The sequence below is a fragment of the Argiope bruennichi genome, chromosome 7, assembly GCF_947563725.1.
Source record: "Argiope bruennichi chromosome 7, qqArgBrue1.1, whole genome shotgun sequence".
NCBI lineage: Eukaryota > Metazoa > Arthropoda > Arachnida > Araneae > Araneidae > Argiope > Argiope bruennichi.
Genome location: NC_079157.1, coordinates 2971509 through 2990588, shown reverse-complemented (window position 1 = coordinate 2990588; position 19080 = coordinate 2971509). Strand labels below are relative to the sequence as shown.

At 33.5% G+C, this 19080-nt stretch overlaps 1 protein-coding gene across 1 annotated transcript in view; it reads left to right on the top strand.

The window, feature by feature from the left end:
* The window catches only part of LOC129975890 (uncharacterized), a 47613-nt gene that overhangs the window by 12600 nt on the left and 15933 nt on the right, over positions 1 to 19080 (top strand). Inside the window, exons 2-6 of the mRNA XM_056089165.1 lie at positions 2378 to 2524; positions 9020 to 9320; positions 11570 to 11817; positions 16232 to 16392; positions 18622 to 18802. Coding sequence (XP_055945140.1) covers positions 2378 to 2524; positions 9020 to 9320; positions 11570 to 11817; positions 16232 to 16392; positions 18622 to 18802 — 1038 coding nt within the window. The remainder of the gene's footprint in view (positions 1 to 2377; positions 2525 to 9019; positions 9321 to 11569; positions 11818 to 16231; positions 16393 to 18621; positions 18803 to 19080) is intronic.

The window sequence follows — 19080 nt, the reverse complement described above, 5'->3', positions numbered from 1 at the left end:
TTCCACCTTCAAACAATTGCGGATACCTACTTACCTGCATAGATCGTTTCACACGATGGCCTGAGGCAATTCCCATTCCTGATATTTCTGCTGAAACTGTTGCGCGGGCATTCATAACTTATTGGATCTCACGCTTCGGTTTGCCTTCAATAATCACGACAGATCAAGGACGACCATTCCAAAGCAACTTGTTTTCTTTGCTCAGCAAACTCTTGGGTGTCCAAAAGATCCGAACGACCCCATACCACCCAAAAAGCAATGGAATAGTCGAGCGATTCCATCGATCTCTTAAACAAAGCCTCCGATGTCATGCATCTACGAAATGGACCGAATCAATTCCTTTGGTTTTGCTCGGACTCCGAACCGCATTAAAAGAAGATCTACAGTGCACATCGGCCGAACTAGTTTATGGCTCAACCCTTAAACTACCATCAGAATTTTTTGAATCCCCTTCAATTAACGTCGAGCCTCATGAGTTCCTAATAAATTTACGGACCTTGATGGATCAACTTAAACCTGTTGCTACTGCACCTCATGACACCAAGAAAGTATTCGTTCATCCAGCTCTGGACACTTGCTCACATGTGTTCGTGCGCCACGATGCTGTTAAAAAACCTTTACAAGCGCCATACGATGGACCATACCTCGTACTCAAACGAACTGATAAAATGTTCACAATTGAAAAGAACGGCAAACAGTCCACGATCAACATTGATCGCTTAAAGCCTGCGTTCTTCGAGAACTCTCACCAGTCCTCTGCACCAGCAATATCACCACCAGTTGCAGTTCCGACTTCACCAAAACCAGTACCTGAACTGTCTCCATCGAGTCCTGTGTCACCTACAAATTCTACTCCAGTACCTTATGTGACCAGATCTGGCCGACGAGTTCGCTTCAACACTCGTTACCTCTAACTTCAGTGCCTGCTGCACTACTAGAGGGGGGAGTACTGTGGCGATCCTGCTTCCATCAAAATGACTGTATTCGAAAAACTATTTTCCTAACTGCGCACCGGAAGTACGAAGCAGTTATCTACGATCAAGCGCGCAAGCTGTGCGAATTAAAAAAAAGATCAATTTCCGGTCTTTCAAAAAATCTGTTGTCTGTCGATGTGTTAGCGTTAAAAATTAAAAGATGTTTATTTTTATATAAAAAAGTCGTCGCTCATTCTTTATGTGTGGATGTAACTTAACTATCCCAATTTGCAACCTTCTCCACTAAAACATCCCACAACTTCATCATCGTGTTCATCAAACCATGATTGAACAAGTTTCGCTGCATGGATAGGTGCATTATCACCCTGGAAAATTCCATCTTTTGCAGAAAACAAAGTTTGCATCATAGGTCAGCGAAAATTACTCTATACTTTTCCCCAGTGATCCTTCCTTTCAGGGTTACGATTGGTCCAGCAGAAAACCACGACATGGCTGTCCATATCATGACAGATCCACCTCCATGCTTGACAGATGGACGGAGACAATCGCGATCATACACTAGTGCAGATGTCTTCCAAACGTACAGCCGTCCTGTTGTAGGAAAAAGTGTGAAACACGATTCGTCCGATCTTATTACTTTCTTCCATTTATCAATCGACTAAGGTTTCTGAGTGTAACATCACTATAAAAAACGTTTACCATTAGCATCTGTGACAAGTGGCTTGGGAATTGCTGCTCTGAGATAAATGCTTTGTAACTGCAATCATTGACACTGGAAAATCCAGATGGGCATTGAGCTCTGCGGTCACTTTTGCTGCGATTGTTAGCTTTTTAGACATTAAAATACGACACATTTAGACATTAAATTGAATTCCCCTTTAGAACCTATGAGAAAATTATTTTAGTATAAGCCGTAATGTTGAACCGTAATGGATTGAAAGGGTTGTGAACTATTTGGATCTGCCTCTCTCAATTTCCCCACCATGCAAGCTTTGTTCTTTTCATACACCAACATATATAAATATTTATAAATGAATGTAAATATTATATGTACAAATCTCTATTTAAGTAACATAATTGACTGTATGAGTCTTCTTTTGGAAAAAGGACGAATTTATTTTTGAAAACTTGGAAAAATTTATTTGAACTGAAATAAGAACTAACATTCATACTTCTTTGGCAAAATGTATGAAGTTTTTATTCTGTTTACTCCCGATTTTTACGCTCTACGAATAATTTAATAAAGACATTTAAAAAAGCATTCACCTAATTAATCAATGGACAATATTAATCATTAGTTATGGGTTAAGACATTTTTAGGCGTACATAAAAAAAAAAGAACAGTCTCAAATTTCAGCCCTTCGACTCTAAAGGGAAAAATTTGAATTGGATTTTATTGCAATTAAAGGGAAAAAAAACCTGATATTCTTTTACTTTTTCAGTTCGAACTTTCTGTACTTCAATTCCCTGTTCTCCATCAACGTGCTCTCCTTCCCAATTCGAATGCATGAATAAGAGATGCATTCGTCGTAGCCGGGTGTGCGATGGTAGAAATGACTGCGGGGATCGTTCTGACGAGCAAACTTGTGGTAAGTTCGTCGCAATATCTCTTGGACTATTTTATTTTTGACTCTGATTATGAATATTTATAAATACGATAATAATTGAACTATATAATAATATAAACAATAATGATAACGAATAATGTATGTATTATTTTGTTTATTTTTTAAATCGAGTTTCATTTTTTTTGCATTTTTCATAAATAAACAGAAATTATTCTGACTGTCAAAAGATCCGACCTCAGGACTTCGATAAAAATTAATTTTTTTAGAATGCCCCGAATCGAAAGGAGTCATTTTGGAAGATTGCCCGTCTTCGAATGAAGACGAAAACATTTAAAAAGCAAAGAGTTATGCGGAATTGGAAAATTTGAAACGTAATTTTCAAATTTCAATAGTAGGTTTTTGTTCAATTTTAGACAAATCCATTGGGCGCTTATACATATATCTATCTCTTTCGCTATCTCTGTAAAAATTAACCCTTTCGTCATCCTCTGCTGTCCGAGAAAACTTTCGTCTTTTCCTCTGTTTTTCGCCGCTTTAGAACAAACAAAAATAAGAGTTCGAACAAGTAAACATTTACAAAGCGTTTTAAACGTTTAAAAGTTTCAAAACAAAGAAGAAAACTTGAAGCGCATTACGGACGACGAAGAGATTAACTTAGGTTTGAATAAAAAATTACGAGTGAGCATCACATTTTGGAAAAATCTTACAACAGGTTGATGTCAATTTGTATATTCAAGTACATGCGATTACAATAATTAAGAAGCACAATTTTTTAAACGAGTGAAATTTCATTCGTGGTCTTGAAATCTAGTTAGTAAACATATATCAAATTCTGAAGTTAATTCATCGTGATTTGAATGTAATTGAAGCATCTAAAATGCATGATTAATTTTCAATATTATACTGATATACACATCAATGTGTCTTTTGCATTACTCTGGTACGCGGCTCATCTTCTGGTTTTTTTGGTTCGTGTGGATGCACAGACCCTTGAATAAAAAAATAAGTTGATAATACCGATAGACAGAAATATCAAGTAAACCTATCAATTGGTCTTTTTTCCATAAAGTTATGTGAATTAGCGTAGGTCAACAAATAATGAATTTTCTTTTCTTGTCACTGTACTGGAAAAAATGTGGGAATTTAGAAGAAGTAAAATGAGAAAAATATGTAGTAATATTTATTGGCATCTTTTAATCCGACGTAGCCCTTAGAAGGTACAAACTTCAGCACTTTAATATGAAATTTCCAAATGTCTCTTTTTTGTTTTGTTTTTATAGAATGGGCTGACGATTATTCAAATTCTCCTGAGAATAATAATAAGTTTTATTAGAAATTTTCTGTAACTTCTGTTCGCATATTTCTTCCAAAGCTAACATAAAATGAATGAAATTATTTCAATATTCAATTCCTAAACATTTCTAAAAGCTGGCCATTCCCATTTCCCATCGTCTTGTCAAAGCAGGAAGTCGATATATATCTATATCTATGGAAAGAGCTTCTTTATGTATAAAAATACATCAATTTCTTTAATCTCATTTCTTTATGGGAATAAACTGTAAAATAGAAGTCCAACATTTGAATATTGTTTAATATTTAAGAATGAATTGTAAATGCTTAAGATATAAAAATTAATTCATTAATTAGAATTATTACAGTTTTGATACAAGCAGGAACTCAAAATTGCTAAATGGAAGAATTTCGTGCAATATTTGCCAGTTTTAGAGAAATGTGCGACTGAAAATTATAGAACAATTTTGGTTCAAATATTTTGATAATTGAGAAGTGGAGTGATTATTTACTAACAACTATTTCTGCAGCGGTTTCTAAAAATTGAAGAAAATTGACAAAAATAGAGATAATTCATTCAAAAATAATCCGGTCCGTGTAAAATTTGCTTATGTTGTCAAATAAGAGTTACTGAGTAAAATTGCAATATGCAGATTAGTGGAGGGGAATACGTCATCTACAAGGAACATAAAATGACATGTTTCGGAGAAAGCCTTCAAATTTCTCTGAGATATTGAGATAAGAATATATGGACTATCCAATTCGTAACATTGACCTTCAGGCTTCAGTTTCTCGAAGAATTGTGATGTAGAGCTATTGAGAAACTAAGGCAGAAGTAGTCAAATGTCACAATATGAACCCTTCTCTGATTCATGGACTTTGAAAACAATTTCTAACCACAAATTCGGCATCCAGAAGGTTCAACCATGGGCGACCAACCCCTACGACGAGCGCCGATGACCGATATTTGTCGTTATGCATGCGAAGGAATAGGATCGCAATTCCGACTCATTCTTCTCTTGCTACAGCCACGGAGCGATTGGTGTCGACGTCAGTCTGTGTAAAGTCCAGTTCCGACGACCTATGCACGTTGGGAGACATGGCATACTTTTTCCTCTCTTGTGGTTTTCCGGGGCTCTTTGATGTGTATTCAGTTTACCGGCAATGTGCGGGGAGCTCCGGACCGACGTCCACAGGCGATGATGGTTATACAATGGGTCAGTTGGCAGATTTATGACCAAATCCGTAAGGCCACAGGTCTCTGAATGCGGCTAAGCGGTTTCACGAAGGTGGTCTGTACACGAAGTAGTCAGACATTACCTTACCGTTCCCATCATGCCATAGGGGGGAATATTTGAAGAGAGCACATCAATATATTTAGTAAACGACTGAATAATGGAGGGATGTTCTGCTTACATATGGGGCCAAAGAATAGCATTTAAAGCTTTAGTAAGCATTATTTGATTCGGAGAGAACCCATTGTCATCCATCAAACATTTACGAAAGAGATACATTTAGAAGATGTAGAATCTATTTTTCGGGTGGTATCTCGTTGGATGGACGCTCAACGTTCATGTTTTTCTACGTGAAATCATGGATGCTCAGACTTATTGAGATGACAACTTTGACGATTATGTGCACCCTTATTCTCAGGCAACAGATGATGATTATCTTTAACAACGCCAGATAGCACAGGACTTGCATCATGAATGATTGTCTTAGCAGGAAACAATTCAGAGCATGGAGTGGAAGGTTCAATTACCGGACTTGAATCTCATATGGCATGTTTGGGATGTTTCAGGAAGACATATGTATGCTCTCGATGCTCCTCCTCAGTCGCTTTCCGCGTTTGTAAATGCTTTGCACGGCAACGGCTCTCACTTCCTAGAGAACAGTCAGACCGATTATTGATAGCATTACATTCTTGTATGTACTGTATTGCTTCTAAGAGAGAACATATACCAAACCAAACTGATAGTCCGATTTTTTCATTTTTTACATATGCTAATTTCTATAATACCATAATTTTCCGGCAATTTCTTTACATGTTATTTTCTATCTTACAATATGTTGCATACTGTGGGTTAGTTTCATTAAATTCAATATATAAGTTTTAATGCAGTCAACAATTTTGTGATTTTTTCAAATTCTTTTTCTTTAATTTTTAAAAATCTGTCTATAAAATGCGGTCTAAGAGACATTTCAAAATCTTAACAATTTTTTTAAAGAGTTGATTTTTGTCATTTCTTTATTTTTACTAATATATTAATTTCATTTTATCAATCAATTTCATTATTCACTAGAAGGTATGGATGTTGTAGATGATTTGTCCTGGATTGAAGCTCTTTCACAAGTCATTTTTTAATATAAAACTAATTTTCTTTAAAATATTACAATCTTTTATCTTCTGCAGTTTTATCTTTTTGCAATATTATATGTCAATTTGCAATATTAATATAATAAAATTCTTTTATGGTCTGAAATGTTTTTTTTATTAAAATGTCAATTGAAGCAGAGGATTTTAGTAACCGCCGATAGCAGCATTCTCCATATGTGAGAAATATTTTTTGTATTAGTACTGCAATTGCAAATTCTGTTCATAAATACTGAAATAGAAGAAAAGCTTAAAGAACATTTTGAAAGACAATAAAGTAAAGAGCAATTAATTTTTAATTAATAAAAACTTGAAAAATAAACTAAATATATTGTTAGCTTTTGATAAAAACTGATCTGTGATTTAAAAATTTTTTTCTCAGAATATTTCTCATGTGCTCTGACAACAGCTCCTAGTACGCATTCCTGTTTGTCAAGAACGAAACACATCTCGTTTATTCATGAAAAACTTACCTTCCGAACCTCCGTTTAAATTCGAAAGCCGCACTCACATTGTATTTCGACCATCGTTACATCAGTCCCTTAAAATAAATAAAAGCATTCTCTACAGATATGAATTAACATCAAAAAGGTTTAAAAATATAGTGGTAGAGTAGTCCAAAGTTGATTTGCAAAGAGGTACTGTTAATTTTTCTATTTCAGACTCGTCTGTGCTAAATGGAAAAAAAAATATTACCGATCGAAAATATTTGGTGTGTAATTATTGCACCTCTCTTCTTCTTCGAAGCTTGAAGCGATCTCAAAGATTCTGGTGCATAATTACTGTTCTGTTAAAAGAAATTTTGCCAATAAAATACAATCTTGAAAGTAACTCTATCTTTTAAGTGGAAAAAGCATAAAATTGATGAAGGATTCATTGCGCCTTTTCTTAAGTAATATTTCCACTGGTGAAGAATAGATGATTACTAAAGAATAGATGAAGAATAGAGAGATTACTAAATAAAGAATAGATGATTACTAAAAATTGCATGAACATTACATTTTACTGTAAATTGCTTTTTGCCAGTAATTTTTGTAACCAAAATTATTTTTAGTTTTTTTTCCGCTTTTTTTCATTGAGAAGCTTGGAAAATTTCAGACCTTTAGATAAATAGTAATAGATATACAGGATGTTAAAAAAACAATCGTTTATTTTCTTAAATATAGCACCTAGACATACTCTTTTAATTACAAAATTTCAAGAGCTACACAATTGTTTGAATGCATTTTAGATTCTGTAAAGTTTTTTAATTAAAAAAAATCAAAATATTTTTTTACATATCATGTAGGATAAGAGCATAAATTTATAAAATATTTTTTTTACATTCATCTATTCATATAAAGTCACGCGCATTTACCTATAAAATTGGAAAAAAATATCAGAATGCAAATGTATTGACTGAGACGACTTTCTCATACTTTTTGACTGGTGTTTCAAAAAAATCTATTATTGTACATTTTAGGCATGATGCATATATTGCAATAAGGTATTAAAAGGGCAAGTAAAATTCCAAAGTTATAAATCATTTATTAATTCCAATTAACTTTTTAAAAATTATCAAATAATGCATTAATTGAAGTGTTTACAAAATGAGTATTTTCGATACCTATACAAAGTTGCATTTTTTAAACAATAATTGAATACATCTGCACCTTCTTCAGGATTATATACATGCGGCGGTAAAATTTCAAAATGTTCCTCATTGCTGAAATATGTTATTTCTTAGTAGAAATTAATATCGCACACAAAATTGCGAGTGAAGATTATTTTCTTTTCGAAATTTCTCTAATTCTCTGAAGTCGTGATAATTTAATGATGTGCCGAAAGACAAATATTTATTTATGTCAGTTTTTAAGCATTTAATAAATCTTCATTTCTAAAATAATTGTTACCGGCTAAATTTGTGACAAGCCCCTTGGCATATAAAATAGAGATGGAAATAGGAAAAGCATAGAATATAGAAATAAACCTATCCCTTCAAATTTTGTTGTTAGGAACTTTATATATGGACAGGTAAATCTAAGAGACGCATTTTACTAACATTTTCACACTTTGGCAGCCTTTTAAAAAGGTCTTTATTATTTATTTTCAACCTCCATAAAAGCCGAAGAGTTTCGTATAACTGCCTACTTTATTTAATGAAACTTCGTAACTGGAAGTAGATGTCAATGTGCAATAGTTAGGGAAATAATGCTAAACATTTTGATATCCTGTATAACTTTCATTATGCGCATCTGGTGCATTGCTCTTGATTACGAAGTGGTTAATTTGACAGAAAGACTGGGTTGCAGTATTTTCCAAAGACAACTGGATGTAAAAGTAGAAAATCAGCACATTGAAAAGGAATAAAATTTTATGTAAAACTTGAAGAATTTAATCTTTAAAGAGATTTTTTTGGATGCTTTTTAATATGTGGTAATGCGATATAACTAAACAAATAACTGATTAAATTTTTTGAAATCATTTATTTATCAACGCAAGAAAATTTTATAAATTTCGAGATACTGTTGTGCTTGAAATATTGAATAAAAATTGAAAGAAAGAAAACTGTTATTGTGGATTGTATATGTAACTCATCATTTTCAAGGGCAAAAGGTTTCAGGAAATAAAAGGACTCACCTAAGGACTTATTGATCAATGCATGCCTTTTTGATAGTTTCTTTTTGTTAAATTCATAGAAAATGTAAATACTTCCTTCCTATGACACTAAATCTAAAACTACTTGTAAAGTGATTGCATAGATGGATGGGACTTGATATAAAATTTATTACGAGAGGCATCGATGGTTAATCTTATACATATTGTGAATTTTGTTTGCAAAGCAGTTTCCCCAAATTCCTTTTTTTTTTCAGGAACGCGAGCACAGAAGAGGACAAAAAACGTTCCAGTAACAACGACAAGTGACACTTCAGTGGAGCCGCTAGGTAACACTGCTGGAAAATTGCCAGATAACATTACTTCGAAGACGAAATCGGAAACATGGTTTTTGATGAGAAAAAATTCGGGTTCCAGAACAGACGAATGGGATCGTCAAATCCATCGAATCGCCGTCGCTTTGTACTTGACAAACAACAACACTTTCAGTCCTGGAAACAGTACGGGAGAGGAAATCCGTTCTGAATTGACGATGCAACTTCTTCACCGCCTCACCAAGTAAGGAAAGCACCTCTCTCCTTTCACTTGGTATTTACAAGCCAAATTATAATAGCTCTAATATCAAGTTAGACTCATATGTCTAAAATTAGAAACTGAAATATTTTTAAGGGAAGAGTACTTCTGTAATAAATGTCAATACAATGTTGTCAATTTAATGAATTGCAGTCAAAGCAAGAACGATAAAATTAGGTATTTCTGGCAAATTAGATGTTGAAACCTCAAACCTTTAGTTTTCAAAACGTTGTTCCTAGTCTGCATGAACTAAAAGCTATATTCTATACTCAAGTCAAAATTCTATTCAATATTTTTCTATTTTCTGTGATCTGCAAAAACGTAGCACAATCTTACTGTTTTCTTAACGTTTAGTGTTGAAGATATAAATTATATCGAAGTACTTGGATTCTTCCATATTTATTTTTCAAAATCGTATTTTTCTTTTTTTAAATCATTTTTTAGTTTCACTCAACTAACGAAAGGGGAGTTTTTTATTCTTATTCTATCATTTTTGTATTTGTATTTGGTTAAAGATTTCCTTAAAGCAATAATCAATGTTAAAATCTGCAATATTTATATCATTAAATTTTTACCAAAAAATGACGATCCATCTCAGAAGTCAGTTTTCTATAAATAAGCACCACAGGCTCAAAAAATCCTCTTTTTTAAAGTCATTTATACTTATCATAGTTATTAGTATATATAGGTTCGAAATGGATAGAAATGGGCAATGTAGAAGGAGACAATTATGTTTAGAAATCAAAGATTGACAAAAACATTTGTGATTAACTGAATTGTTGTAAGAAAGATTAGCGGTGAGATTTCAGTATAAATATCTGTTATTACAGACGACATCTGTCTAGAATCGGTTCAGATTATAAAGATGAACAAAATGAAGTGATTTTCTTACGTTGAATTTATATAATCATCATCAGTAATCCTTTTAATATAAATTAAAGTTATGATTAACAAGAATATTTTTATGAAAATTTCTCAGACTAATAAAATAAACTGTCATCAAATCAAACGTATCACAATGAAAGTGGATATTTAATATATCCGTTTTGATTACTTGACCCCATTTTATGGATTCTAGATGAATGCTTTTTAATCAAACAACAAAAGACTTTCAGAATCATTTTATTTTTTAACAGATTGTTTTATGGATTCTAGATGAATGTTTTTTTATCCAACAAGAAAAGACTTTCAGAATTATTTTAACTTTTAACAGATTCCAAGATTCATATTACGAACTTGGCAATGAGGTTCCTGTCCCTTTTTGTTTCAATATCCTATCCATAATGCCGTCCATTCATGCTCCATCAACTGTTATGACAGGTTTTGATACATTTGGATTCGTCATTGAATCATTCTACAACTTCTATCTGTGCAGTGATACACGCTTTGTTTATCAAACGGTAGACTTATCACAGGTTAGAATGCGGAACACCTGCAGATTTCACTCGCTAGAATTCTTACCAATGAGTAGATCTTTAGCAATGCAATGAGCATGTAAAGGACGATCTACATATCAATCCATCTTGCATATCAAATCCTGCAGTTCTTCGTCTTAATGTTATTTGTTGAAGGATGTGGAAGGGCCTATGATTTGATGGATTTCTTAACTGTCCATAAAACATCCGTATCCTTTTAGCATTGGGACTTTTTATGAGCCTGATGCAGCATCAAAATGTTTCGGTAAAGATATGTAATACACATAAAACGCAATTGCTAGTTCCATTTCAAAAAGTAAATGTATGTTGAAAAGTAAAATGCTTCTTTATTTGACCTACTATAAAAAAGTAATAAAATGACATAGTGTTGAGAAAAAGAGAGCAAGAACATTTTGAATACACGTTAAGGTCAATTTAGCTATCATTATGGAGGGATGCTTTCAAAAGTTCATTTCATTAATAGACAGTTCTTCTAAAATAGACATCATGCATCTCAGATCATTGAATCGTTTTTTTTTATACTGATGCAATGGACATCGTCTATATTTAATCATATATCAAAATGACAAGTTCCCTCAATTCTCGAACCCGTGCAATTTTAAAAGGGCACGGCTATCTTGCTTGTAAATAAATTCACATGAAATATAAAGAATAAACTTGCAATTCAATTTGAAAGTAAGATTTTGTATTTCAAAAAAAAAAAAAAATCTTAAAAATGCTCTAAGGAGCACTTTTTGCTGTTCACTTTTCATTCAGTTTCAGTTTTCATTTGAAAATAAAGTCTTCTCTGTCTTTCAGAAATAATAAAATGAGTTCGCAAGAACTTGCCCTGTACATTCATGCCCTATTGGTGGCCTGCGTGGACCCAGCGAATTTCTACGGCGAAGATCTGGTTCGAGAGTTGCGCAGGAGAGTGGAGGCTACTGGAAACTACACCAATCCTTTCCTAATTCTCGCTTTATGCAACGCGGGGGATGCTATGACCATCACAGACGTGAATAGAGTGACAACAGCCTATTACTCGCAGCACAGGCCATTCTGGACAGGTAAGTGGCGTACAAGCTTGCTATTAACAGTAATTTGCAATTTCAATTTTGAATGGGTTTGACTTCATTTCTATTCAGTTCGAGTTACTTTTCCTATGTGGCCTATGCGTGTCAAAAGGTAGAAAAATGAGCTATTCATTGAACCTTGAAATTGAAAGACGTTTTAAAAAAATAGGGTAGTTAAAATGACCTTACTCAGATTTATGGAGAGCTCGTTCTTGATTTATGCGTTATAAGAAGAAGAGAAAATTGCAAGAAAAATGATAGTTAAAATTTTGCCTATTTGATGATGTTTTTCATGCAGTGTAGGTAAGTCGTTATGCGGATACGGGATGTTTAAAATTGTCGATAGTCAATGCCGAGAAATGATTCTTTACCATTTAAGATTCAATGTTACTATTCAAGTTGTTTTATCAGAACTGCAGTAATGATTTAAGTGCATCTCGAGAATATCGACGCTTGAAAGGTTTATGAACTTAAGACGAATAATGGATTGAAAAAGACGATGACTAAATTAGAAGAAATTGGAGAGTTGGTTTTACTGCCAGGAAGAGGACGGAAGCGGGTGTATAAGAAGTCGTTATGGCTGTGGTTGAAGGAGCCTTTGGTTTCTTGTATTTTTTGATAAATGGTCGAATAGTGTCACAGGTCTTGTATCTCTCCCTTGTATATGGTGCTGTAATTCATTTTAATGTGTTATTCATACAAAGTACGCTTAATACAAGAGCTACTTTCTAAAAACCCGGAACAACCTGTTGATTTTGTTCTCTGTTCTCTGAAAAGAATTGATAGTGTAAGGCCTTGGAACATTTTATAGTCAAACGAGGGGGACTTTATCCCAGATGGTGATGTGAATATTTAGAAGTATCACAAATGGGTCCAGTATATTCTAACTTTGTGTATGAATAGTCTCTGCATTCTGATTACATTACATTATTTAATGGTATAATTTTACAACTGATTTTATTCTTGGTCTATTTTTTTTGAGAAGAACCTTCCTCAAGGGTCTAAAAGAAGTTCTACCCCAGATGCATGTTATTAAGAACTTCTATGGCAGGTCATTCCAGCCTTACGAGAATTCGAATGTTTAGAGAGCACTGTTTTCATGCAAGACGGTGCAACATGTGAAGTGAGGAAATCAGGTAAGGATCTCTGCGAGAATTGAATTCAGTTTCAGGCGACTAAAGATGAACGATTGGGGCGGAGTTTTATTAATCCCCATTCTTAAAAGGTAAAAAAAAAAAAAAAAAAAAAACGGAAAGAGCTAAAACCAATCTGCAAGAATGAATTGGCATTCCGTTAAGCATGAGAAATCGCCCATACCTAACGGAGGATTAAACACTTTATTATTGCAGTACTCAAAGAGCATTTTCATAACACAATTGTTGTATTTAGCAAGTGAATGTCTTGCAAAAGATCTTTCACAAAAGATAAGTTTGAATTAAGTGTATTTTCAGCTTTACAACAGAAGAAATAAAGCGAATAAACATGCCACTTTTTTTCTAAAATATGCAAGCTGTTTTTTTCTTTAGAAAAATTCCGTTTTAAAATTACATTTCTCAAGAATGTAAAACTAACAGTTGAAAGAATATTCCCACAAATTCATATGAATATAAGAAAATATGAATTCACAATAGTACACTGACATGTGAGCTATTGGTTTAACTATTGACTATTTAGAATAAATATTAGCTATTATTAATTGATAAAAATTTGCAGAACAATAGCAACACAATAATAAAAAATAAATTCCAATTTAAATTGGAAATGACGAAAATTCCATTTTTACTTTTTAATTAAATGTATCTTTTCCTTTCAGGTAGTTTTTATATGTGAGAAGAGTGAAGAAAATTCATTTCTTTTAGGTCATCATTTTACCATCATCATTATTATTTAATAAGCTAGTAGAACCTTCAAATCCTTGATAAATCAATTTCTCCGATTTTTCACTTTGATAAATAAGAATTTAAATATAAAAGCAAACAGATAACGATCAATGCTTACATTCTAATTCAACCTCTGACTTTAAATATTTTAAATGTTGTAAGATATTTGTTTTCATAATTTTGCTTTTCTCAAAAACCGGGGAAATATTTTCAAACAAAAAATAAGTTTTTATTTTCAAATGTTCATTAAAACTGAATTTTTTTTCCTATAATACAATTTTAACTACTTTGAAAAAAATTATTTCCACCTGCTAGGAAAGTGGAATTATGCATTAAATGCATTATGAGAAAATTCCGCACTGCAGGTATTAGTTAAAATAGAATAAAACTAAATTACGAATATTGTTGACAAACTAGCAACATCTGATTTTAAATTCCATTTCATTCAGAAAGTTGAGAAGTAAAGTTTGCAGCAATTCGGCTTTTGTATTATAAAAAGATCTTGTTTAACTTCTCTGGAAAAAGATTCATCGAAAGCAACCCCCAACTCCCAGGAAGCTTGTTTTGGTTGCATTGTTTTATATATTTGTGCACAATTTCTATATTCCAGAGTTTGCCGTGAGTGAGTAAATTTTATCCGTGATGATACCTGCTGAAATTATGAATATTGTTACAAACCTGTAATGTTGATTCCCAGCACGGTTAGTTCAATCATTGGAAAGACCGTTTTACGATCAGTTCTGTTGGGTGCTGATCGGATGCCACGGCAGTGATCTCAGAGCTTGGCGACAAACTTGACAACCATTTGGCGACAATTTTGACGACAAAATAGGTATTATTAGAAACTTCCAGAATCTTAGCAATTCAGCCAATAGGAGTCGAGATACGCCTGATTGGCCCAGAACCTTCTCTGCCCGTTACCCAGAAACTATAAAAGGCCGGCAATCTCAAACTGCAGTTAGTGGGAATCATGAAACTAGTCGTGTAATTAATATCAATCGTGTAAAGAGTCTACGACGAATAGTTGGATTAATCCAGCGAAGATGTGAAGCGATTGCTGGATTGAGCTGAATGCCGAGTCTTGGTGTTTATTGTGGAAGCAGCATCGAGTCGTGTGTGGAGTAACCAATCGTGTACAGTAGGCTCCCAATTATCCGCCGGCGGGTTATCCGTGCCTGCCGCACTAAGTTTTCTTTTTTCTTTTTTTTTTGCTTCCAAGCAAAGAGAAAATGCTTCCAAAGCAAGAAGCAAACACAAATGACTGATTTCTTCAAAAAGGTGTAGTTTTACAGTTATGCTTTGGTAATTACATAATACATTACAGTATTAAAACAGTACATATGTATTAATTTTTCTGTGTATCCTTGACGCCTCTCGTAAGTACAAAGCACTTTTCTGTTTTCATTAACAAAATTCATTTTAGATTAGTTTTGAGTGTTATAGAAAATATTAAGCGTTAGTTAAACATTTCCTGCTGTTTATTTTACGTTTTATTGTACATAAAACGATTTTTCAAAGTTGGAATGACTGTTTTCTCTTTTGCTATACCCGTTTTTAGCATTTTTCGGATTATCCGCGATTTTCGTTATCCGCGGCGGCCGCACCACCCAATTCCGCGGATAATCGGGAGTGTACTGTAGTAGTGAGTGGGAAGTTGGATACAGCTAAAGCGAAGGGATAGTGGAGAATTGCAGACGTTTGGAGAGATCGTAGAGTGAAACTATTCAAATTCTCTCCTTCTGCTAAATTCTGTCTAGCCGCTTTGTGTGCTGTGTTTTTTTTTTACTACCGATTACTAATTTGAGACTACTGTTTGTTGTAATGTGCTGCTGTGCGTTTTCTGTATTCGTCTCGGCTGTCTATTTGTCGTCTTCGAGTTAATAAAAGTCGTCGTCTATCACTAAAAGATTGTTTATTTCATGGACCGGCAAATCGGAAAAGAATCCTGACGGGAGTTATCCATAGATATATGTGTTATCCATAAATATATGTATTAATAATTCAAGATTGGCAATGAGAAAAGCGCAATCAGTTCCTAATTGCAAGAGAGAGAAAAATAAATTATGCCACTTATTGCTTTCTCCAGTCAATGTCATTGATTTTGTTCCCTCTTACTATTCCTGGGGATGCTTACTACGCTGTTCAGGTAACATATCGCAGTACTACTAGTATTCGTTGGCGAAATATAACAACGTGTTTTTTGTAACTACTTAGACTGTGTTAGACACTTCTTTCATTTTCCAGAGAGAAAATTTGGTATTTCCTACCTTTTAATAAAGCAATTAATTTTCATTTTAGCACTTATTCGGTTTTCTATTTATAGTCTTTAATTTTGAGTTATGTGAATAATAATATCCAAGTCTTATTAAGGAAGCAAGGCAAAATGAATCGCTTTGAGCAAATGCTACCTTGGTTAATAATACCATTTAAACAAATGTGGAGTTTCGAGAATTATTGTTATTGTTGTTCTATCAGTTTGCGTTATGATATTTCATTATTTCCTGCTTGAAAAGACACACCATTTGCAGATTCTCAGGCCTTGGCAAGCATGGCCCTGTCCTGCATCTGTTCTCGTGCTGGTATGTGCGTGAACTGGCGAATCCTGAAGGACATGTTGCAACAGCTGAAAAGGCACCAGTCCAAAAATGGGACGATCAACAACTTACGGACTACTGCGCTTGTCACCCAGGTAGCCTTCAACAATTCAAATAACATTTGATTTTCTTAATTTTTGTACGATCTTTGCAAGTTAACTACATGAAATATTGGATTAATTTTGAATTATTGATTTATTTTTTTTTCTTTTTAAAATAAAGAGCAAACCGCCATCAGCCTGTAGGTCCATCAGGGAGGATGGAAATAAATTTGCTTTTAAGCTGAAATTGTATACATAATTTGTAAATTAAAAAAAAAAGCAAAATTTTTTATTTGAGTATATAATACTTTAAATATTTTTAAACGCTAGGAAATGCATCTATATATTATTCACAGTGCAGTACTATGCACTTATCACAATGTAGTTAATCATTCGTGAGTTTTTAACCCAATTTTTAGAAAATACGACTCCCCACTCTTCGTAATCTATTGATTTGGAACAGAATGTCTTCTTATTTCCACGCCTGATGCTGCTGATGCTGCTAACTATTTCTAGTTTATTAATTCAATAAAGAAATAGCTACAAGCTCCGATAGATTTTCACAAAAAAAAGTCTTAAAGAAATTAGCTACAAGCTCCGATAGATTTTCACAAAAAAAAAATTCTTAAAGAAATATTTTGACTATTGGAAAAAAATGGAGGAAATACATTGCAGTCGGAGGAGATTACTTTGGAAGATACAATAAATGTTGACCAGTAAATTGATATCTTTTGTTTTATTTCTCCATTTCGCTTATCGTTTTTATTACAATAGTAAAGAGTTAACTTGTCACATTTTGATTCAATCGTGTTATATTATTCTATGTTGGTAATCCAGAAGCTAAGCTCCGTTTCCCATTTTCATTGCGGAATAGCGACGTTTGTTAGTTCAAGTATGCCGTTTTTTTTTCTGCTGAGTTGTTGCAAAGCGAGGAAAGCATTTTCAGATCGCTGATTTATGCAGTCCTTGTTTTGTAAAAGTTTAAAAATTTTTTTAAAGCATTCGTGCTCCCTGTTGCATGCAAGATACGGTTGATGAGTTGATTTCTCAATGCGAGGAACACTAATACTTGTTAAATTCACAGAGAAATTTGTGAAATTTACGGACCCAATGCCATGAGCAATTCCATGGTCAGAAGAAGAGGGCGGTGCTTCAATAAAGGACGTGAAATGATTTGGGGTCAACGCGACGTTGTGCTGGTGGATTTCATGGCACGCGCACAAGCAGCGAGACGCTTAGAAAACTGCGTCACGAAATACAGAATAAGCTCGTGGCATGCTTCGGAATTAAATTTTGCTCATTCATGAGAACACACACTACGCATGATAAGCAGCAATGTCTCATGAAATTGCAATGGAAGTTTTTGACCACTCTATGAATGACATGACTAACCGCTATAACCAGGAACTTGCACTACGTTCCGGGATGACGAAAAGGTCAGATGAGTTATTAACCAATGGTTGCAATCGCAGGCGATATCGTTCTTTGATAAGTACATCTAAACACTTTTGCCCTGCTGCAATAAATGTCTAAACGGTGGTATACCTATGTCGAAAAATAGTCTCATCATTGTCGATCCTTATTTAATAATTAATAAAACCAAATGATTGTTTACTTTTTTGTGTTGCTAAATGGGAGTTACTCTCTGTATTACGCACGCATCTAAAATTTCTATGTAAGAAATTATAGTCGGTGTCATAAAGAAGGTTGCTAAGTACAATGTATCTGGTAGTTGGCAATCAACCTGTTACTATTCAGTTTCTTATAAATTCTGTAAATATAGCTTTGTTTTTACTATATATATTTTTTTAACTGTACCACCGCTTCTATGTCTTAAAAATAAAACATTTTCATTTAACTTGATTTATTTGATGTTTGTAATCGAATTTTTTTTTCTCTTTTCATGATGTACCTGGTATTCAAAGCTTCTTGCATTTGAGTATCATCGATGAAAAAAAGCACCATTTTAATGCTTTAAGTACCAAATAATCAGTTTATCATTTATTACATTAAATTTCGGCGCCATTTGGTAGTTAGTTTAATATACTAAAATATATATACTAAATTATATACTAAATACAATAAATGCAATATATGCTAAGTTCAATATATACTAAAATTAATTAAAGAAATGTGAAACTTTTTGAATAAAATATTATTTGGTTTCAAAAATAAAGTATTTTTAAACAATTAATAAAAGTATTTTTAAAAAATATTTTAACTAAATTACATTTATTATCTCTCATATATTTAATTTTCTTGGTTTATATTTTGATAATATAGGCCTTGTTTATCAATGATTCCTACAAGAAGGATTTCGACCTAGATTCAGCCACGAAGATTTTAATCGATGGCCTGAATGGAAGCAAGTCTATTCTGAATGCCTATTACACTCTTCCCGCCCTTCATCGAAAAAGCTTGCTGGACATCAATTCCAGTCACTGCAGCAAAGAGCCGGTTGAGGGTGAGTAGACTTCAAAATTTTTTCATTTTTCTTCGTTTTTTTTTTGGATGAAATTTATTTTTTCTCGCAGGAATAAAACTATTGACACACGCGCGAACTCTTTAAATCTAATGGGACACACTTGTACTTGCGCATATCCCTTCCGGAGTTCACTTCAAAAATGAGGCTGAGAAGCTTCTTGAATGGTGGTTGGTTCTCGCCGCCCTGGTGGACAGTAATGGTGTGGGATCAGTTACCTTTTATCGATGATGGAACACGGCTCCTACGTAGTGTAGGGG